This window comes from Porites lutea, chromosome 1, assembly GCF_958299795.1.
Source record: "Porites lutea chromosome 1, jaPorLute2.1, whole genome shotgun sequence".
Taxonomy (NCBI): domain Eukaryota; kingdom Metazoa; phylum Cnidaria; class Anthozoa; order Scleractinia; family Poritidae; genus Porites; species Porites lutea.
In genome coordinates, this window is record NC_133201.1 from 9,611,470 (window position 1) to 9,635,857 (window position 24,388).

The 24,388-nt window shown below is 39.5% G+C and overlaps 2 protein-coding genes across 2 annotated transcripts; both read left to right on the forward strand.

The window, feature by feature from the left end:
* Positions 1–5,418: 5,418 nt before the first annotated feature.
* On the forward strand, positions 5,419–17,292 carry LOC140934892 (uncharacterized). Its single transcript, XM_073384459.1, has 4 exons — positions 5,419–5,423; positions 10,180–10,270; positions 14,323–14,988; positions 16,950–17,292. Exons 2-4 carry the CDS (start codon positions 10,192–10,194, stop codon positions 17,162–17,164), a joined length of 960 nt encoding a protein of 319 aa, XP_073240560.1. The 5' UTR covers positions 5,419–5,423; positions 10,180–10,191; the 3' UTR covers positions 17,165–17,292.
* A 4,928-nt stretch (positions 17,293–22,220) lies between these two features.
* On the forward strand, positions 22,221–23,779 carry LOC140934905 (uncharacterized). The gene is made up of 2 exons (XM_073384469.1): positions 22,221–22,466; positions 23,024–23,779. The coding sequence occupies exons 1-2, from the start codon at positions 22,460–22,462 to the stop codon at positions 23,395–23,397; spliced, it is 381 nt and encodes a 126-aa protein (XP_073240570.1). The 5' UTR covers positions 22,221–22,459; the 3' UTR covers positions 23,398–23,779.
* The last annotated feature ends 609 nt before the right edge of the window (positions 23,780–24,388 follow it).

The window sequence follows — 24,388 nt, forward strand, 5'->3', positions numbered from 1 at the left end:
GCACAATTAAAATTTTGATTTAAAACTGACCTCGCACCCGAAAATTCAGCCAGCAGTTGCAAGCAGGGCAGATAGTTGCTTTTGACTTTGCTCACCATGGTCACACTTTGGTCAAAATTTGACAGGTGAGTTCATGCGGAAAATGTATGCGGCATCTTGAATGTTGTTTGCTTTGACAGCTAAAGCTGACAGAGTTTTGTGTCAACTTGTGATGTTTTTAACTGCCTTTTTGCACTTGATGTTCAAAATTAAATTCAGCTGCTATCAGGAGTCTTCTGTTGTTCATGGCTAGTTTGTTTATTGGGTTTTTGGTTGAGAAATACTTCACTTGTCACTGTCGGAAATCCGATTTCGGATAGCATCGTTTTCGTTTGCATCTTGCTTGATGCGTAAGAGGGTTGCAAAGTATGAAGCGATACTGCATCTCGAATGGTAAGCCTGACTTAAACAATACCCTGGAGCATACTCGACACCTACAGTAATGACTCAGATGAAATGCTAAACACCTGGATTAAACTTGTAGTTGATGTTGTTGACACACGCTCCAATGAAAAAGAAACGGGTAAAATCGCCTGATAAACCTTCTTGGCTAACGGATGAAATTCAGGAAGCGATCAAGCATCGTGATCACCTCAAAAAACTACTAGATCATGGAAGAATTCCAAGAGCTACTTTTAATAAAGGTTGCGCATATGTTAAATGAGGCCAAGTCTGTGGCGTTCGAAAATGAACTTGAAGGAAGCAAGCAGAATTCTCGCTTATTGTGGAAAGTGTTGAAAAAACTTAGTTCCAGTGGTAAAGTAAAATCAATGCCAAACGGCTTCTCGGGATCAAGGAAATCAACTTACCAAGCATTTCGCCTCCATAGCGTCATCTATTGTCGACAATAATCAGCCTGCTACTCCCGACCTATCACACATTTTGGGCTTTGTAAACTACATAAAACCATCTACTGCAAACTTTGAAATCCTACTTCTCGATGTGAATTCTGTGGATAAATTAATGAAATCACTTCCTACAAATCTTGCTATGAGTCTCGATGGAATAAGTGCTCCATTACTAAAGGTCATCTCCCCGGCTATTCTTGAAAGTCTCAAAAGGTTCTAAATTGTAGCATTCAGTTTGGTACCTGTCCTTCTGCCCTCAAACTAGCATGTAATACGCCCGTTCACAAATCTGCACCAGCTTCCGATCCAAACAATTATCGTCCGATTTCTGTTCTTCCAGTTATTTCTAAGCTGCTTGAAAGACACATATGCACCCATTTAATGCTGCATCTTGGCTCATTTAACCTTATTGTTTCAACACAATCTGGATTTCGTCCTCACCGCTCAACTGAATCTATATTGATTAAAATGACTGATGACTGGCTTGAGGTAATGGATCAAGGCTTAAACGCTGGTGCGATATTCTTAGATTTACGCAAGGCCTTTGATGTTGTAAATCACGACCTGTTAGTAGCCAAACTACAAATGTATGGTTGCTCCTCGTCAGCATTACTGTGGTTCAAAAGCTCCCTGTCAGACCGTCGACAGTGTGTCAACATTGCAGGAACCTTATCTGATACCGAAGTTTTGAGTTCTGGAGCTCCCCAGGGCTCAATGTTAGGCCCTGTCTTTTTCCTCCTATTTATCAACGACCTGTCTTTAACCTGGAAGAATAGAAAAGGCCTTTTTGCTGATGATGATACTTTCTATGCTAGTACCTCAAATCTGACTGATGTTCAGGTACAACTTCAGCGGGATCTTTCTAATACGGCGACATGGACCAAAGATCATGGCAGGGCTGCCCATCCCCAAAAGACAAAATACATGATAGCTGGTACTCGACAAACGCTTTCCCGCTGCGAAGAATCTGCCCTTTCGCTGTGTTTGGATGGTAGGCAGTTGGAGCAAACTCAGGAGGAACGTCTCTTGGGACTAGATATTGACCCCTCCCTATCTTGGTCATCCCACGTAGCTAATCTCAGGAAAAAAAAACTCCTAAAGCGCGTTGCTGTTCTGGCTCGCATTAAAAAAACTCCTACCGGTTAAATATCGCATCATTTTATTTAATGCTGGTATTAAACTTATTCTTGAGTACTGTGTCTCCGTTTGAGGAAATTGTAATGCAGGATTATTGGATGAGATTTTAAAAGTTCAAAAAAGGTGTGCGCGTATTATACTAGGTGCTCCGTTTCAGGCTAGAACCCTGCCACTATTTCTGGAACTTGGGTGACTACCCATCGATTAAATCTGTATTGAAAGAAGACTTCCTCTGCTCAAGAAAATCTTAGATGGACGTGCACCGCATTACCTCTCTGAGAAACTGTTACTTTTGAAATACCACAAGTCTCATGATACAAGGTCTCGGTTGCCTTATCGGCTTCCTATTCCACGTACCAATACCATGAAGAGGGTGTTCTTTTACAATGCAGTTAAACTGTGGAACAATGTAAGTGAAAATGCTTTAGTCCGCTCTTCTGATGTAAAGAAGTTCAAAAGAAAATTCTTTGATTCAGTCATGTGTAAATTCACCCCTGACAGTTTTAAAAGTGAGAGAATTTTTTAGCTTTTGAAATGACTTAATATTTTCTTTAAGTACTTCTTACGTTTTTTATTCATGTGTAAATTCGAGTACCCCCCAAGATTCTATTAATGAATTGATTATTTGAAAAATGAATCCGTTAGTCGTTCCCGTAACTGGTGTCAAATTCAAAGCGGCATTTCTGCATGCGTAATGAGCAGTGAATATTTTACGAGAACTTCCCTGTATTTGGTCAGATTGAAAATCTTTGAATAGATTAAGTTTCTTAGGAGACATTTACATCAAATTCAGGAAAACGGAGCTGGTAGAAATTTCATAACTGCCTCGCGTGTGAATTCACGGCTCATTACTCATGCAAGAGTGCAGAGATCAATCTGAAATCTACAACTAGCAACGGATTCAACTTTTGGATAATAAATTCATTAATGGACTCTTGGGGGGTACGCTTGACCTGGCTTGACTGTAAGGTCAATTTATTACTGCATAACCATTCGTAGACAGCTGGTAAATGACTGTTAATTTCACGCAATGAACCGTCAAGATCGCTTCCAGAAGCTGTTAAAGATGTATCGTCTGCATATAATCTAGTAGAAAAAACGGTGGACGACTTTGGAAGGTCATTAATGGAAATAATAAACAGCAAAGGTCCTAGTATCGATCCTTGGGGCACACCAGTGGAGATAAAACGTGTATCAGAAGCAACACCATTTACATGCACCTGCTGTTTCCTGTTACTTAAGTTAGATTGAAACCAGTTGAGTAGTATAGGAGGGACCGGTTAGGCCTCTTTTTTGCGGAGGATTCTCATTAGAGTGCGGAGGAATACATTAACGTCGCTGACGTCATAGGCTATTGTCTTGATCTCATGAATAAAATGCGCAGGAATCTCATTAAGTATATCCAGTTTGACGGGTTTATCAATGATGTCATGTTCTATTTTTATCTTGTGGCGGTCATGGTTGGTATAACCGGTTTGACAGGTTTTAGTTATTTTCGGAAGATGATGTCATATGTATTCCAGGGTACTGTGATGTCATAGTTGTTTTGATTGGTTGACCGGAATTAGAAAGACGCTCATTGGCTGTCTCGTTTGACGAAGCATTCTGGTTGGTTGCCGTATTTTTATTGTTTGAACGGCATAAAAGCCCGCTCACTGCCAAGCGCATCATTCACACATTGTGAGTAAGTTGAGTGCGAGTAGTCATGGCTTTCAACCAGTTCACCACTTTGGAAGAGTTTGAAAATTTCATCTGGCACAACGAGATACCAAGCGATCAGATGTTGGATCGAATGATGACCTTAACATTTCCGGAAGAGGTAAGTTGTTAATGTTTGAATGTCATTGAGTGATAATTTCTTTTAGTAACATGTAGTTCCATTCCAGGATCAGTCTTCCAGCACTCCCTTGGTGGATTCCATTATTCCACCCGAAGTGATGGACCCATGGAGCGATTGGGAGAAAGAATTTGAAACGGTATGAGTCCTTATTGAAATGTTATAGCATAATTATTGTTCGTCGCACTTAATTCAATTATACTCTTTCAGGATATTCAGGAACCTTCTTCCAACCAAGTTCAGAGCGGCATGGGTAGGAAAAGGGCAGCACAGGTAAGTGTTTTAGTAAGTACTTTATTTCTCTAGCTTGTAAAGGTAGTTAATATACGATTCTTTTGATGTTTTAGGAGGATGTAGACTTACCGCCCGCCAAAAGTGCACGGCATGCATGTGAGACGTGTAAAAAAGTTTTCACTCGTGTGGACAACCTGAGACGCCATGAACAGACACATACTAACGAAAAACAATACCAGTGTGAAAAGTGCGACAAGTCATTTATTCGCAATGCAGATCTCAAACGCCACGAAAAACAAGTTCACGAACGCCGAGCAGCTCAACGGGAATACAAATGTACTACCTGCAGAGACGTATTCCACAATATGGCGCCATTCCGAGCGCACCAGCAAACAGCTCATACCAAACCCTCTTTAAGTAAGAAACGTCCAAGGGACGAGGAAACAGGTAGGAAGCAGTGAACTTTTCTGTTATATTTCAGTAAGATAAAATTATGTTTTGTGTCAAGGATTAGTCGTAGGTAACTTTTTACTTGCTTCCTGCAACACAATAGAGGCTATGGCATGTTTGAACATGTCTTTTGTTTGAAAGCTGCACCGTATGCAAATTTGAGGTGAAGGCAGTGGAGTGGAACAATTGGATTAGTCGTATGCAAATTTTAGCCGTGGGATGTTAAAACAATAGAGGCTAGAGTATGTTCGAACAAGTCTTTGGTTTGCCTTTGTACAGAGGCTTGGCACAACATATTTTATTTTTGAAAATAAACAATAAATTCTAAATTTTTCGTTCGATTAGCAAATCATTTAACTCAAGTCCACGAGTTATCGGAAATAGAACGAAAAATTTAGAATTTATTGTTTATTTTCAAGGGGCCGATCGGGCAGAAAGGGCAGAAAGGGCACCTTTTTAGCCTGTATTGATAACTAACATAATCCTTCTCCTCCTGCTTTCTATTGTTTTCTCTCGAAAAGGCCAAAGAGGCCAAAATAAAACATCGACCCCACATCGACCCTACATCGACCCTACCTTTTTCCATGTACCTAAAAAGGGTGGTGGTAAGTGATAAGGATAACCTTCACCATGTGTGGGTGGAGGAGGATGTGGAACGTAAACATTTGCTGTATTAGATGATCCATCTCTATCAACCTGAAGCCCAGAGCCAAACATCTTAGATACTAAACTAATTGCCATTGGAATTCCAATTGAGGCAAGAGTTCCAAGAAATCCTCCTTCTATTTGCCTACGAGTTGGGGTTTGGCGGTGCATACAAGACGCCACCGACCATCTTTCAGTTGCTCGAAGACGAAGGGTTGACCATTCCAATCGAGGTATCCAGAAACACAAAAGAGTTGTTTATACAATGTATTGTTTAACATACTCAAATTAGCATACGACTAATCCAATTTTTTCCACTTCATTGCTTTTACCTAACATTTGTGTAGGATTCACTCTCTGAACAAAAGTTTTGTTCCATCATGTCTAAAATATGTTGTGCCAAGCCTCTGTACAAAGGCAAACCAAAGACTTGTTCGAACATACTCTAGCCTCTATTGTTTTAACATCCCACGGCTAAAATTTGCATACGACTAATCCAATTGTTCCACTCCACTGCCTTCACCTCAAATTTGCATACGGTGCAGCTTTCAAACAAAAGACATGTTCAAACATGCCATAGCCTCTATTGTGTTGCAGGAAGCAAGTAAAAAGTTACCTACGACTAATCCTTGACACAAAACATAATTTTATCTTACTGAAATATAACAGAAAAGTTCACTGCTTCCTACCTGTTTCCTCGTCCCTTGGACGTTTCTTACTTAAAGAGGGTTTGGTATGAGCTGTTTGCTGGTGCGCTCGGAATGGCGCCATATTGTGGAATACGTCTCCGCAGGTAGTACATTTGTATTCCCGCTGAGCTGCTCGGCGTTCGTGAACTTGTTTTTCGTGGCGTTTGAGATCTGCATTGCGAATAAATGACTTGTCGCACTTTTCACACTGGTATTGTTTTTCGTTAGTATGTGTCTGTTCATGGCGTCTCAGGTTGTCCACACGAGTGAAAACTTTTTTACACGTCTCACATGCATGCCGTGCACTTTTGGCGGGCGGTAAGTCTACATCCTCCTAAAACATCAAAAGAATCGTATATTAACTACCTTTACAAGCTAGAGAAATAAAGTACTTACTAAAACACTTACCTGTGCTGCCCTTTTCCTACCCATGCCGCTCTGAACTTGGTTGGAAGAAGGTTCCTGAATATCCTGAAAGAGTATAATTGAATTAAGTGCGACGAACAATAATTATGCTATAACATTTCAATAAGGACTCATACCGTTTCAAATTCTTTCTCCCAATCGCTCCATGGGTCCATCACTTCGGGTGGAATAATGGAATCCACCAAGGGAGTGCTGGAAGACTGATCCTGGAATGGAACTACATGTTACTAAAAGAAATTATCACTCAATGACATTCAAACGTTAACAACTTACCTCTTCCGGAAATGTTAAGGTCATCATTCGATCCAACATCTGATCGCTTGGTATCTCGTTGTGCCAGATGAAATTTTCAAACTCTTCCAAAGTGGTGAACTGGTTGAAAGCCATGACTACTCGCACTCAACTTACTCACAATGTGTGAATGATGCGCTTGGCAGTGAGCGGGCTTTTATGCCGTTCAAACAATAAAAATACGGCAACCAACCAGAATGCTTCGTCAAACGAGACAGCCAATGAGCGTCTTTCTAATTCCGGTCAACCAATCAAAACAACTATGACATCACAGTACCCCGGAATACATATGACATCATCTTCCGAAAATAACTAAAACCTGTCAAACCGGTTATACCAACCATGACCGCCACAAGATAAAAATAGAACATGACATCATTGATAAACCCGTCAAACTGGATATACTTAATGAGATTCCTGCGCATTTTATTCATGAGATCAAGACAATAGCCTATGACGTCAGCGACGTTAATGTATTCCTCCGCACTCTAATGAGAATCCTCCGCAAAAAAGAGGCCTAACCGGTCCCTCCTATACTACTCAGTTGTATTCACTTTGTTGTAATCCATAGTACTTAAGTTTATTTAGTAATATTTGATGGTTTACTGTACCGAATACTTTACTTAAATCTAAGAATAAAGAAACCACATAAATTCCTTTATCAAGAGAGGAAGTTATTTCTTCAATAAGGTCAATTAGACAATCAGAGGTTGTAAAACCTGGTCTAAATCCATATTGTTTTGAGGAAATCATATTATTATTCGTAAAATAGAACATCAGCTGATTAAAAATACATCTCTCAAATATTTTACATATGGAAGAGAGAACTGAGATAGGTCGATAATTACAACATGCAAAACGAGAGCCTTGTTTAAAAAATTGGAACAACTTTAGCAAGTTTCATACTATCAGGAAAAATACTTTGGTTGATGGAAATATTAAAAATAAATGTTAAAGGACGGTATATTTGAATTGCTGCAGTTTTTAATAATAGTGGATGAATCTTGTCAATCCCAAATGACTTGTCTGTGTCAAGACTTTCTGGTAATAAGAATACCTCTATTTCAGAGACTTGTGCGAAGCGAAATTGTTTTTGTTTCTGAGAGAGATAAGAGGTTGCACTCTTATCAGAGTTAGGCAGTTGTGCTGCTAGCGTACGAGGGACATTACAAAAAAAATCGTTAAGGCAGTTGGAGATAGTTAAAGGTTGTTCATATCGTTTATTATCCACTTGTAGTTTTTTTTATGTAAGAACTTGGCCGCTTCTTATTTATCAATAAATTGATGTTATCCCACATCTTTTTCGTGTTATCTGATTTGGTTAATATGTCATTATAAAAGCAGTCACGAGATATCTTATTAATGATAGCAATTTTATTGCGATATAATTTATATTTGTTTAGGAAAACATAATTTCGAGTAATAATCCATTTCTTATATAATTTATCTCTAACTTTCATAGATTTCTTTAAACCAGAAGTACTCCACGGTTTATATGCTTTGTGTTTAATCTTGGCTTTTTTAAGTGGTGTATGTATATTACTTACTTTATTGAAAATTTTGAGGAACCTTGGTGATATTGTTCTCGATTTGGTCGATTCTTGTGTTAGCTTCATGCAGTTGTCCTGTTAATACTTCCAGCTTTGTATCCAAAGATTCTTTCAGTTTTGAAATCGAGCTTTCATTTTTCTTGATTTGACTCTGAAGAGATTCAATGTCTCTTTGAATCTTGACTTGAGTTCGTTTCATTTCTTTCAGGTCGTCATTTATTGAACTCAACTTATGGCGTACAAAAACCTCAAAATCTTCTTCCACCGTTTCCTTTTGTTTTCCTGTTTTTGAAGACATTGTTTGTTACTTGTTTGTTAAGTTTGTAAAAGAAAAAGTAAGATTTACGTAAGAAAAAGCAAGAAATTATCTCAAATTATCTCTGATAACAATGCTAACTATTAAAATCCTATTTACAATTAAAAATTTTTTTTAATTCACTTAAAAAAAACTATTCCGTCAAAACACTATCTACAATTCCTTTCGTTCAAAAAAAAAAACACTTAGGTTTTGAACAGAAAAAATTCATTTAATTATTAAAATTATTCGAGTTAACAACATTTCATTTCAATTAAAACAATCCATTTCGATTTAAAAAAAAAACGTTTTCAAGGTCGATTACATTCTTAATAAGAAAATCATTTTAAAAAAGAGAGGAAAATTAAATAGCGTTCTCAATGCGTTATTGACGAATATTTGCCATTTAAAAGTAAGGAAGCACATCAATAGTCTGATTGAATGGCTCCTTCAGCAATTTCGACGTCAATATGAACATTTTTAATGTCACATGGCACTCTTCTTGTCCTAGAGCTTCTAAGACAAACCAACGCAGACCTCAAGAGAGCGAATGAGGTTCTAGTTCTGATCCATGAGATGGTTTTGGCATACTGCTCCCCTTTTTTGATGGAAATAAGCTGTGCTAAAGGGCTATGATACATCAAGCACTTCTTTCTCATTCCGCCAGTTGTGGTGAAGACCAAAGGTGTAAATATTCCAAGCTCGATGTCAAGAACTCTCCTTGAGTAGAGACGCTTTTTCTCGTTCTCATGGATACGATACATTTGTTGTGGCTCTAGGTCCCTATACGATGCAGCATTAGGGTGACAGACCCTAACGTCGAAGAATGCTGATCGATGTCTTTCCCAGAAACCACGCGCTTGAGTGGATATCTAACCTCGCATCCTTAGCTTTGTTAGATCCACTGTTTAGATGTTCGCTGGAGATGTGTTGAAGTACTGGCTCGATCTCGACATCTCTACACACCATACTCAGAAATTCAGTTTCGAGATCTCTTAGCTCGCTGTGGCGATGAGTAATAACACCTCCTAGTTTTCAAATCATAGAGTGATCAACCGTAAAGGAGTAAAGGCTTCCCCACAAGCACATGTGGAGGGGATATCTTTCACTGGCCAGTCGTAGCGTTAATTACTATTATTGTAATAATATTAAAGACCCCTATATAGAGGGGAATCATTGGGCTGCTGCCAGCATGGTGCAGTGGTTTAATTTATTATTTTGGGAATGCACTTTTTGCCGGCTTGAGTGTAAAGCTATATACCCCAACCCGTAGAATGAGATAGAATGAACTGAGCAAGAAACGATTTGCATTATTTTCAACTGGAGCAATTCCACAACTCACCTGATCCAACCGAAAATTCCACAAATTATTGTCGTTCTAGGCTAATAAAATGTGAAAGGGTCAATTTTGGTGTTTTAAATACTTTTTAACAGTAATTTTCTGTTTCCTAAAATTCGCAAAACAATTTAAGTTCCAGTTATATTTCTGTCGTTTATTGCATTTAAAGCCCCTCTAACTACCCAAGTCAATATGTTCCTATTTGACGGGTTTGACCACGTTTTACACGCACGGAGAGAATTGCAGCAAGCTAAAGCCTTTGCCGTGGGGACCATGGAAGGGCATTGTTTCGGCAGCTTCCGCACGGGCTAACTACGTTTTCCGAATACTGAATGTAGACAATGATTCCCCTCGGAAGTTGATTACACACTGATTAATTATGTATGGTTGGTGTTGCAGACTTCTCCAGAGATGCTGGCCTATCTAACGTTCCTCAGCGTTGCTTTACTGCAAGTCGTCTCCACTGCTGAACAGCAAGAGCCCAACTTTGGTTTGTTGGTTTCCGTAATAAAGTTCTTCGAAATCCTTAGGCCGAACTTTTCATGGGCCGAACCTAATACATTGAATTAAGTACATGAAAAGTTCGGCGTCTGAATTTATTAGGAGCGCCTGTTTCAATTTGGAACGCGCCTCAGCCGTTCTCTTCCAGCCTAGCCCGGCCTAGAATTTCGACTTTGGATCGACTTTTGAACGGTTTTGATTCAGACGCCGACCTTTTCATGTGCCGAACCAAATGCATAAGTTATCATATAGTATTGTGTAAAAAGTTTGACCGAAATGAATATTTTTCTCCTTTGAATTAAGTTCAGCTGGAATCAAGATCGGCGTCTGAATCAGCTCAGCATGTCTAAACTATTTAGGTCGGTCTTAATTCGAATTAGGCTCGGTTCATAAAAAGTTCGGCGTCCAAACCGGGCCTTAGTCATAACAGAATAGTACCCAGTCGCTTTTTTTTCGTTTTTGGGCCTGAGAGAAGATTGAGGCCTGGATGAGGCGCACGAGGCCCAAAAACACATAAATAGCGACTGGGTCTGAGTCTGCAACTAAACTATAACCATTTGCGAAAAGGCATGAATATACTTAGTCTAGTATACAGCTGCCCTCCCCCCTCAGGAAATAAAAATCTGAAGGGCTAGTTATACTCAGAGTCTTTCCAGGCTACAAGATTCTGAAACAAAAAGAGGCTTAAGGCCCGTTTACTTAGAGGTGGGGGACCCCAGGTATAGGTGAGGTAACATGTGGCGGGTCACCCAACCTATCATGTAAACGTGATCAATTTAAAATGAGAGATTGTATCGACAGGCGGGTTACCCCACCTAAGGGGGTTACTTCACCTACCTGGGGTCCCCCACCTCCATGTAAACAGGGCCCGGTTGCATAAAACCTGCACTTAAGTGCTCACTTAAGTAGGTCACTTACGAATCCGTTATGGGGACACTTACGGGTGTTGCATGGAACGCACTTAGCACTCTCTAAGTTCCTGTTTTACGTGGTAACTTACGGGCTCACTTAAGGGCACAGGTAACTTTGATATAGTACTTTATTAGTGACCCACTCTTTTTTTTTTTAAGCTAACCATCGATGGGTGTAAAGAAATTAGCTGGTCGTTTCGAACACTCTTGAGCCTCTGTTAGATGATAAATTCAGCTGGGTGAGGTAACGTTTTATATAGACAGAAAAAAGTGCGTCATTTAACCAAAAAAAAATTATTCGACCGAGAGGTTTCGACATAATAAAAAATAGTTTATTAATGTAATATCTGCACAGGTTCTAAACTACTTGTTAATGTTAAGTTTTCGTCTAAACAACTGCAACTTAAGATCAAGCCGCTGTTCCTTCTTTTTTAGAATTCTCATTTTGACATCATGCTTTTCTTTTAAATGCTCTAAATATATCTTCTTAATGTTCCTTTCTCTATGTCCTTGTTCCCTAACAGAGTCGGAATCAGGTACAGTTTGGTTATTTTGTTTCTTCTTCCCTTAAACGGCTTTCTTCTTACTCCTTCTCCGAAGTTCTCTAGCCACTTTCTAATTCAACCACCCTATCTGGGCCTACTGGAAGGTAAGATGAAGTTGACGATAGGCTGTATTTCTCAATGGCGCCACTTGAAGCATCAAGGGTGTGTTCTCTGGCTTGGATATCCCCAGAGTCTATTCCACCAACTATAGATACGAGGTGGGGATTTTCTTTTCCGAGTATCTCGGTGATAAGCTGGTCACCATCAGTCCACTCTATTGCACCTGCACCCCAGTCTTCTTTCGCATTACCAGAAATTTAAGACAAAATGGCGGACGCCCAGACTCGACCCAGACCTTCCGCTCTTTAAGAATGGCCGCTGATCGTTATAGAGAAATGTATGGAGAAAATTGAAGAAGTGGAAATTTCAGATCTGAAGTAGCACACACGACATTTGCCGACCTCTAAATGTAAAGTGTACGTACCATATCATTATTTACGGTAGTCTTGGTCTCTCGAAAGTTCGCCAACGGGCCGCAAACAACACATTTTACGAACGGCTGTTACAGTTCCTTGAGCGCTCTAATTCTTTCAAAAAAGCTTAGAGGTGCCTACCTACTCTCCACATAGAACATTTCGTTGATGTGAATCCTTGGTGCCGACCTCTCTAATCATCGATCGATGTTCAAACTTTAAAACGTGATAAAAATCAGCCTTGATCCATTCCCCAAATGGCCGCAAAATTTGCGATAAAAGAGGTAAAAATACATCCATTTCTGCGATAAAAGCGGTACAAAACGCACTACTGCCCTTATTATTCCTCGTGAAAAGTAGGGTTTCTGTCTCTAGTTTGTTTTGATCGCCATCTTTACAGGTAGGTACTTCATATATGATGATTATTATACAGAATATCGCTGGCTAAGTGTACTGTGGGCCCTGATTTTTGAAAATTATTTTTACTCTGCCAAGTCACGCATGAAACGAAGTTGTTTCTTCTCTCTAAAATCGTCATTCGAACAGGAGCCCGGACTCTAGTTTCCCCTTTTTCATTCTCCCTTGTATTGACTACCTCAAAAAAGAAATTAAATTGATTCAGATCCTTTGATAGTGTGTCATTTCAGTCTTTGTTTTTTCTACGTACTACTTTCTTTATGCCGCCATCTTGATAATTTGAAACCGCGTGCCAAATACTTCGCGGGCGCAAAATGTCGCCGATTTCTGGTAATGGTTTGGCGTATTTGGCTTTAGTGGCTGACGACAAGTCCTCCCATTTCTTTTTAAGTTGTTCCTTGGGTTTTGGTGGGAACCCGGCGGCTATACTAGCTGTGTGAACCTCCAACCATGTTTGCATTTTCAATATAAATGTCAGTGTAGGAGATAAAGTACCGAATGGAGTCATCTTTCTCCTTTTTACCTCATGGCGAAAAAAATTATGATTTTATCCGTCTTAAAATTCGGCGCTCTTTTTCTGGGGTTAGAGCCTTGTTCATCTTCAGAATTCCGTTTCATTGACATCCTAGAAATGTAGAAATGTTTTTCTAAACGATGATAAAGAAGAAGCTACGGGCGACAGCAGCAATGCTGATGAAGCGTACCAAGACGACATTAATGAAACTGAAGAGGGTCGAAAAAACGTTAGGAATTTGTTCGTTTTTTTTTTCACAATCCTTATAATCTATTGAAGCTGATGACAGTTTTTAAATATTTTCAGATCATTCAGCAAAGAGGATTGACATTTTAATATCCTATGAGTGCAACTCATCATGTCCGTTAACTTTCGTTGAAATACGTTTGCATGCCATCGTTATTTTACAAGAATATTTACTGATAATGTATGTTGCATGTTCTACTTTTTTTTCTGAAAGACGGCTTTAAATAAAGTGAGCATCAGAGGTTAACAAAGCGCATTAGAACGGAATTACTTAAATAAAAAACTTTTTTTTTCACTTCTCAGTGAAAGATCTCGTTAACTTTAGTAGAAACAGTAAGGATACGGGACCTAATTAGGTCCCGTAAATTTACGTGCCATTTTTCCCGTAAAAAAAGTTTTATGCAACACCCGCAATTTCTGTTGCATAAATGACACTTAAGTGGATACTTACGAAAATCGTAAGTGCAGTCACTTAAGTGAAATCCCTAAGTGGACCACGTAAGTGATTTAATGCAACTCACTTAAGTTACGAGTACACGTACGTATACCCGTAACTGTTACGGGCGTTTTATGCAACCGGGCCCAGGCCCTTAACCATACTTTTCTCTCACAAGCCCCACCGTCCCCCATCACTTCCGTTAAAAGTGCAAGAAGGATCGCGGTCAAAAATACAGATTCAATTTATAGTTGGAGTTGATCTCTATTACGCGGCTGCCTATTAAGTGGCCTGTAATCAAAGTCCAGAAGAAACAGTCGTGCCAAAGAATAGGGAATTAACCTTCTATTAAGAGGCCACCTCTATTAAGCAGCCGCGGCCATCATAAACATTGTCTCTCTTTCACTCGCGAACGTAAATTTTACGCCCGCATCGCATGTAAAAATTACGTGACAGTGGAAATCCGCCCTTACTGTACTGTTTTCTACGTTCTTTACAGAAGTGTTCACTGTGGTAGTGTCGTTCTTTTCCGGTCGCGATAATCCAGAGTTTACTGTCAAAGGTAACCGGACACTTAAAGCGCGAATGGTTGAGGCCAGAGACAATGGATGGTTCGGCCTGCCTGCACAGATGCCTGCTAGACTTGGCTACAGAGGAATACTGGTGGAGGATAAGAGTACCAAGATTGCGGGACTTCTCGTTGGACCGAAAAGTGCTAAACTACAACTGGAGTTGCTTAGGCGCGTTCAGCTTAAAAAGGGTGATCGAAAGGAAATTGAAGACGACATAAACTCAGGAAAGATCGATTTTGAAAAAGCTCCAATTTTCGAAGTACGAGGAAAGCGTTATGCACCTACCTACAATCCGGCTGTGTGGAACGCATTGGAGCCTGCCTACAGGAGACAAAGGTGCAATAACTGTTATAACTACGCGAATCGCCGTGCAACGGATAACTTTGCCCAGCCTGGATTTGGTGGTGGACAGGAGTATACCGTCGATGCTAATGGTGCGGCAATAGCCAATCCGTACACCGCTGCAAATCTCAGAGATGCTGCGCTAAGAGATGGCTTACTTCAGCTCAACCCGCACCCAGCACCAGCTGATCCAGTGCCTGGAGCTCCAAATCACCCATCGCGCCACCTGGTAGCACTAGTTGTTAAGCCAGGTGTGAAAATCACGTGATTAGATCCCGGGGTGGTGGGCATGCCCCTGTAATGGCCGATACGGCGAGGCTCCGTCCGAAAGGGGGCCCTTTTTTCTGAATCAGTATACGTTTCTGGGAAACTGCCCACTGACCCCTCCCCTAAGCCAACATTTTGCCTTAAGTGACAAGTAAGTGTTAATGTTGGCTTAGGGGAGGGGTTTGGTGGGCAGTTTCCCAGAAACGTACAGTTTAGAACCTCTTCCGTATGGCAGGTTTTACTGAAAATTTGAATAGTGTATCGTAAACTTCCACTTCTAGGCCCTGGGCTTATGTATCTCAGGTAAGGGATTTTAGGGGGGCTAATGATATACGCGGAGAGTTTTATATCTGAAACGGCCTACTGACCGAAAGATAAAACACGGCTCGAAGCAAGCTATAAGGATCTCGACGCTGCTTCGCTGTAAAGCGTAAATAATAATAATAATAATAATAATAATAATAATAATAATAATAATAATAATAATAAACTTTATTTATATACCGCTATTTCCATATGCTCAATAGCGCTTTACAGAATTCATACAAAGCAAAAAATAATAAATTAAAAACTTACATCGAATGATGATAAAAGGAACACCTGACGAATTATGTAAGTTACAATAAAAATCCTATTTAAATATTCTAAGCTGCAATTAAAAACTAAATCCCTAAAACTTAAAACGATAACATCTGAAAGATAAATGATTTGATATTCCATAATTTTATTACATTGGCTAAACCTAGTCCCCATAAGTACGTTTAAAAAGGTAAGTCTTAATGTTGGTTTTAAACTCTGATAATGTGTCACTTCTGCGAATATACTGTGGAAGTGATTTCCACCAATGAGGTGCTGCAAAAGAGAAAGACCTTTTTATTTTGCACTGCGCACCCTCTACTGCGCACCCTCTACTGCGCATAACATCGCGACATTCAAGATGGCGGCGGTTCTTCCCACTTGCGGGAAAAGAACAAACAAGGGCCGCTTTTGCAGAGCCAAAGCTTTTATTCGCAATGATGATGCGGCAGATCGGCTGACAGCTTCCTGGTTTGCTATCGAAAAACAAGAAAATGAAAGAAATGTGCCAAACACCCCAATTTAAGAGCCTGCTGACGCGTAAACAAGTACGATGACCGCATGTTTTTATTGCATTTTTTTAATGTTCATATCATGAATGTTGATTATGCCAAGTTTCAAAAAAAGTTTGATGGTAAAACAATTTCAAGGGAATTACCTTAATCAATTCTTTAATATAGGCAGGTGCTAACCCATTGAATGCTATATAGGTTATTAGTAATAATTTAAAAATAATTGACTGACTGAAAGCCAGTGGGGTTGTTTTAAAATAGGCGTAATGTAATCATACTTCCTCCTTCGTGTAATAAGTTGTGCTACAGAATTGAGTCTGTGAAGCAGGCTGGCTATAGCAGTGCTGAACAAGATAAGTTTTGTCTTAACTGATTGTTAAATAACGTTCGAATGCAGTTGAGGTATTAAAAGAGAGGCGACGTATCAACTTTCTTGCCCTGAAAAGGCGGGGGGGGGGGGGGGCTTGTTAGAGAGAGGAGCCTTATTCTAGAGAGGAGGCTTAATAGAGGATTTATGGTGTATGACTTATTTTAGGGAGTACCCCCCGGAAAATCTATATATTATACTTCCTCTCCATCCTATCGCCCCAAGAGAAGGAATCCGGATTCTGGAATCGAAAAATTTTTGCCTGTTGAATCTGGAATCTTGGACCTTGGAATCCGGAATACATCTGTGGGAATCCGGAATCCCACTAACAATTGAAATCCGGAATTCAAGCTCCGCTGACAAAGATCTGGAATCGAGTAATTAGAATCCAGAATCCAAGACTGTCTTGCATTCACTTACATGGGGCGAGGGACCCAGTCCCTGATTGTTGTTACTAAAATGCATTGCTGTTCTGCTTTTCTAAATACAGGTTTACAAGATGGAGATCATCACTGGTATCGACTGGATAACAACGGGCTGTGGTCGCACAAACCTGGTGAGACACGGGTCACACAGACTGACAACGGAGGAAACCCAATCGCAGACCCAAGGGTTTCCAACAATGGCCCTTATCAGTTTGCTTTTTTTATGATCTCAGATCCATTAACAGTTCACATAAATGGCGATTCTCCGTGTCCTGCGTAAGCAAATACAGAATCATGACTTTCACTATATTGCTTGAGGAAAAAATGCTATAATATACAAAGCAAAATAATTCATGAATAGAGGTATCAGCGGAAATGTTATAATCGGAGTGGATTATGGCTAATAAAACTTGCAATATACCTGCAAATAGTTTCTTGTCTGTTCTCAAAACTGTCAAGAAATGACATCAGTGTCAACCAATGTGGAGTGCGAACAGTTCCTAAGTATCGGCCCGCGAGCGACCAAATAAACCGAGGTGAACGAAAAAGAAAAAATGATCAGTAGAGGGATCCTTCACCAGAGGGGAGGATCTAGGGAGATGGTGCAGGGGTGAAGGGGTGCAGGGGTTCACCCCCCTCCTCCCCACCCTGAGATGACCTTTAAAACAGGATAAGAGGTTGAAAAATTTATAGTACACGCTGTAAAAATGGTAAAATGGTAGTTCCATAGTGCCGCATCGTATTTTAACACCATTAAGTTTTACCACCGGGGGGGGGAGGGGGTTAGGGGCATGCCCTCAATCAACCAATCAATCAACAATCAACTTTATTTAAACACGGTAAATGGCTCAGCAAGCTGGTTTTCAGATATGCCGTGTGATAATTACAATTTATAAAAATTAAGACTAGTGATTAACTAACAATAATTAGCACAAGAATTGACAATTTTTTCTGTTCCTATCGACTTTCATAAACGTAACTATCTAGCTTATATGGTAATCAAGACTAATAAAAGTGGTAAAAAAATTGTAATAATTTGAAAAACAATATAACAGCAAGAAATGAGTATTCAAGAAATAAGATAAAAACATAATAAAAAGTTATATCCTAAGATATCGCGAGTTTAAAGCTAGTAAGATCGCCCATCTCACATGTTTTATTTGACAGTTGGTTCCAAGCCATTGCACCCCGATAAGAAAATGAACGCTTAAGAAAATTTGTGTTAGGTAGTGGTAGTTGGAGATCATAGTTAGAACCCCTCTAATTATAGTCATGAATTTCAGAGGTTCTATGAAACCGCTCCCGAAGGTACGTCGGACAATTATTATTGAATATTTTAAACATCGTAACTAATAAGTGCCTTTTTCTTCTTTCTTCTAAGTTTGACCACTCTAAAGAATTCAGTACATCTGATGATCTGATAGAGTAAGGGACTGTGCAATAATTATTAGGAGGGGGGAGCTGAAAAACTAGAGTTATCTAGCAAAAACTAAGACAGTACCCCCCCTCCAAAACAAAAAAAATAGTTCTAACCCCCCTTTCTTATGTTAAAAATAACGTCGCACCCCCCTCCCACCACCCACCCACCCACACACACACACCCACCCACCCCTCACCGCCACCATTACCATAGATGCCTTTAAGTAAATACCTTTTATATTGTCATGCTACTGTAAGCGTACGCTTACTTGTTGGATATCGTCGTCTGGAACAAATAGTACCTCATATGAATGTTCAACAAAGCCATCCGTTTCGGAGTCATCTGAATCCAAATCAGAGTTGTTTTCGGAAGTACTTGTGTGAGAATCAAAGTCGTACTCGGAATCACTGGATAGGAGTTCTGTGTCACTGTCATTGGCACCATTTCTTTCGTTGTTTCGTGTTCCAGTATGCGAGAAATCAAGAGCACGTGCTACCAGCTCAGCTTTACTTCCGGATACGTAAAGATTGTTCTGCTTAAGGTAGATCTTAATTTGTCTTACTGTGAGGGATTTGACCTCATTTTCTTCTTTCCAGTTAATTTTTTGAGCTTTCAATGCAAGAAACTCACGATGTTGAACAAAACTTTTGAGAGTGATTTCATCAACCATCAACTTCTCGCACACCTCCTGCATTTCGTTGGCGTTGGAAGAGGTTAACATACCAGAATCGACTAACATCTTGACTCGCACACTTGGAAGTTGTCGATCGATTTCATCACTCAGACTGGGTTAAAATTGATCAGTTGTGAATTTGCTTTTCATTTCGATGAAATATTTTCAATAATCGTTTAACAGCTGTTCGTATTGATATTTGTTACAGTCTATCTTGATGCCTGTATTGAGAATCTATTATTGCGTTTAATTTTATTTACATTTCGAATAAAACTTAAGGTGCCCCCTCCGTCAAATGAGTGATTTTACTTTGTGCCCGCCCTATCTTGGCAGCAATTGTATGTAATACCCCCCCCTCTAGTTTTTCAGCCCCCCCCCCCCTCCTGATGATTATTGCACAGTCCCTAATCAGCCCGAGTAAAAAGCCCTCCCTATAAAAGCGATGACTCTGCCTGAAGTGTTAACTTTTTCAGGCGTGTATATCAAAAAGTTTTGAATTCACGATTTAACGTATACAAAATAGTAGGAAAATCTATCATTGAAGGGTCTTTAATTAAAATGTTTAGGAAAGACGTGGCTTATCATTTATATTTTAACTTGTTAAAAGTTACAAGAAAATGGCAGACTTCTTGTTTTGTCAAAAGACAGTAAAATTGACGGCGTAAGGGTTTCCACCTGCGCAAAAACACAGCTGAATGAATAACAAAATGCTGCGATTACATTTCACAAGGATTCTCAGTCAAGAAACGGAGCCATTATTTAGTAATTTTAAAACCCCTTCCCGCGCTTGGTATATCGGAGGTTAACGCCCGCGGCTGAGAGATTGAGGACAATCTTTCAGCCAAGGACATTATCATCCGATATACCAGCAAGCCAGAAAAGGGTTTATAACCCCTGCATCAACCTTCAGCTGATGCTTTCATAAAAAAACAATCTTTTACTGAGTGTTATTTGTAACGTTTTCAGTGAACTTTGACGGAAGTAAGTAAAAATGAATGTCTTTGACTAGGATGCCTAATCGGAACACAAATTGTTATTCTCAGTGTCATAACAGGACACCGTTATTTCACTGGTTGTTTTTTTTATGGAATTTGGCTTTTAGAAGTGCATCGGCAATCGTGCTTTAATACTAGTTGGAAGGGGACATGGGGGTTTACGGTATTTAGGCCTTTCCAGATTCTGCTCGGCAACTTTTTAGCAACTTTTAGGATTTTGAGCAACTTCAAGCAACCTTTCGGAAAACGAGCACTTTTTCGGTAACTTTTGGGCTATTTTGAACCAAAATGCTGAATAACCTCCCCCTTTTTTAAATAAACAAGTTAAAATTCTCTTGGTTAAAATTCTAAACATCTTTCTAGTAAAACTCATATTTTGACCCTTTGAATGGGTATCATGAGGACGTGGTAATTAATTACAAGAATTGGGCTTGGGTAGCCTCAACCTCGTTCCCAGGGCTTTTCCCTTCTCGTGGGGGGCGCCCTCCCACGAGAAGGGAAAAGCCCTGGGAACGAGGTTGGGGTAGCCTGTGGACTGTGTGTAAACAAAATGGCGGACGCCACGTTGTCTTCCGAAGACGAAGAAATCGAAAACCCCTTTGAAACTGCAGTTAGCAGGGGAGCTTTGTTACACTTACTGTCTAACTTTTTGTAACTAGCCACTTAGATTCAACTAAAGGTTGCCTAATTTGTTGTAACTAGTTACTTAGTTGTACCTTAATGTTGATTACAAACCAATTGTTATTAAAATTAGGCATGCCGTCTTAAAAATATTTGAGCAACTTTACAAAATTTTTGAGCAACTTTTTCAATTTTGAGCAACTTTTGAGCAACTTTTTGGCATATTTCTTAGCAACGTTTTAGCTTTTTCGGAGCAGAATCTGGAAAGGCCTAACGGTATTGAGGTATTGCGGTATCATCTAGCCGTACGGAATGCGGTGATTCATCCACATGGCTCATGGTATTCGATGAAAGAATCACGGATTTATTGCAGTACTGTTCATTTGCTCCCTCACCTGTCTAATGCAGGTCAATATTTTTAAGACTTAAGACTATAAAATGGTAACTGGTTACACTATTTCTGAGGGTTAATCTATGATGAATTTAGATAGGGCATCCAACGACTGGACTTTTTCATCGTTGTACAGATAAATGAGGAATCGGCATTTCATCCATTTCTGACACGGTAGATCGGTATTTGCCAATTTTTCTTACGTTATTTCGGGATTGAGTACCCGTCCCCCCTTCCCCCTATAGTTTTGTTTTTTTCTTCCTTTCCCAACATGCTACAGACGTAAAAAATTAATCGGAGGATTCAGATGCTGGTAAGCACGTGGTGTAACCATCATATAGTGGTTTCACGTTAACTGAAACCAATGATTGTATATACAGCCCAGCATACACGTACATAGCCCTACTGTTATTCTACAGCACGAGTGTAAAAGTACTATATTTTGTTGGCATATAGTATAGATTGGTAGGGAAACTCAAGGATACTTTTCATTTATGCACCCAACGCGAGTACTTAGAGCATAGCAGTCTGATCAACCTAGCAAATCGTTCCCTCTAACCCACCCAGATCTATTTTGGTGTATGTTTTATGACAGCCCTTTTTATTTTTGTTTATTAGTCCCTTGTAGTGTATTGTCGAGTTTTATATTCGGAGTGTTAGTTTTCCTTTTCATTTTAGATGTTACGTTGTAATAGGTAACGTTTTTAGTTTTTGGAGACGCCAATAGAAAAACTTTGCCTGCCTATAGAAGCTTGAACTTTTCCTCTTAAGTAACTTTTGTACAATTTCCTAGACTCAAGACAAGAGAACATTACATGCAAGAACTCTTAGAAAGACACTTAGATCTTTAATAATTATTTAACTTAAGTGCCTCGCGTGTGCTCCTCACTTAAGGGGCCAGTATGTAAGATCGATCCAAGTGAAACATTTTTTCTATTATTCGTTTTTGCTTTAATTGCATGCTTTGAGCTTATAGTTTCTGTCGCCCTTTGTTTAGCTTCTTTGCCCAAATTTTGGTTTATTATAAGCTCAATTCATCGAGGTCATGTGTGTTTTAAGGATTCTGCTGGCCAGTTGTTAGCTTTTAATTGATCGCAGGCTCAAGTTTATGTTTTTCATTCATATGGTTCTCCCCTAAAGTTAAGTTTAGATTTGAGGACTTCTTTATTGTTTAAAGTCCATGGTCTGAGGCAAATTTAAAATGCATGAACGGGGCCTTTGCTTTTAGCTCTGGCTAAATCTATATACTACATGTATCTCCTCATTGTGTTTTACACAGGAAACAGTTCCCGTTCCCCATGATCGGCTCTACCCCAGCACCTCCCAGCATTCCATCATGGCAGCGGACATTAACATCAACCGAAAGAACAAGAACAACGTCTTCTTTGACTGATTCCGAAACAGCTGGTACTACTGAACTGTCAGGCAGCAAAGATACGCCCGCTAGCAAGGTCTCCTCGCTGTAGTTTAGCAGTATGAATGGTGAGTACACGTGTTTTGTTTGTGAGTGTTAAATTTTAGTTTCGTCTTTGGCTTCATTAAGGTTTTGCGCGGAAATATGCTCGCGTACATAGGTCACTGCTGCCTTTGCTTTGAGCTTTTGCGCGGGAAAACGTTTGCATGCAATTGACTGTTTGGTTGTTTACCATTTACAAAATGTCTCCGGTTTCGTGTCGTTTCAAAGGAAAATTTCGAGGAGCAACGGAACATCTAAAAGGGCCTGTTTTTCCGGACGGAATATTCCAAAAGAAAATTTATAAAACCATCTTTGATACCAGTTTCAGGCTTTTACGGCCGTTTCTTGATGAAAGGGACTTATTTTGCAAATGGTAAACACGTTTCCTTAATTGAATTCACTAGTGCTGAATTTTTTCTTACCATTTAACCATAAACCGGCTCTCCCACTGGCATGTAAATGGTTAACAACCTTGGCTTTGGTTTAACTTTTTTGCCTCTCATTGGTTCATACTTAGTTCGAATTTTTAGTTAATCGCAAACGCACCAATACATGTGTGCTTAAGTTCTCCTATTTATTGTAGGTGAATCTTCAAACCATTCCGGAAATGGAGAAACAGAAGAGAGCGCCGAGAAACAAGATATCATTTCCCTGGAGAACAGCCCTAAGGAACGAGGCAGTACATCTAGCAGTGGAACCGATACCGCTAATACACCTCAAACGGTTGTCGGAGCTAATGACAAAAGTCTAAACGATGCCATGTTAAATGATACAAGTGTATCTGACACTAGTATATCGTCCATGTCTGAGTTGTCGGGAAACACGTCCTTTCACGAGGCGTCTATTGCGTTCTCTTCTACGTATATCAAAGCGCCATCGGACATAACGTTACCGTCGGATTCTGCTGTAGACCTCGAAGAAGAAGCGAACGATTCTGTTGCAATAAAAGATGTATAGTGACTCTTCCTAAGATTATTAACTCTCTGACTTTCAATTTTGCACAAAATGAATTAAAAATTCACAAACAAATCCTGAATTTCATGTTGTAACATACTGATAATATATCTGGTAACTGCACTCGAAAGTCTCGGTGGAAAGGTGTTATTTTAATTGTGACACTAACGGCTTTTATCTACAGACGTAAAAGTGAATTCTGTAGGATATACTTCCATAATTTCCAATCAAATGACAGTCACAACAAACATACGTACGCTCATAAGTGCATAGTTTGACCTGGATACAAAGATTATGATATTTTTTGTTACTCGCAAGCGAAAGAAAATCTCAGCGCTTAGTCTTTGTGTAAAACCTTGTTGATTACTTATATAGCAGTAGTTCGCTCTGATATTCCGCGCTATTAAAGAGATTGCTTTACTACTATTGGCTGAATGGTCCATTCGAAAAAAATATGTATCATCAAAATAAGAGCCACCTTGTACAGTTTAATAAATATCTCCCTCAGAAAAGTACTGCTTTTAGTTCTCAGTCAAATGGTTAAATGTTTAGGAATACGCTGAAGAAACTGGGAGTGCCGTACTGAACAATATAAAAAGAGTCTGAGTTATAGTGGAGCGGAAGTCACTGACAAGTTTCAAATAAAGAAGTGGTTATCACAGTCTCCTAGTGTAAGGTTCTATATGTCTTACAGGGCGTTCTTGGCATTTTTGATATAGAGATAGTCTTGTGTTTCGGTTTTTGATATTATAAGTAGCTTATTTCTTTTAGTTTTCCGATATGTCTTTCCTTATAATTAGCTGAAGGATTTTTATCCTACCCCATCTTCATTTCTAACATGCTAATTTGTGGGTTGAAGCAGTCGTTAGCACTTACTCTTGAAAGTATTTCTAAATCACACCATTATGCGATTCGTAACGTGAGAAGCGCCATTAGGACGGAAATGGCAAATAAACGTGGTTCTGTTAACTGGTACCAACCTGATTTTCACATG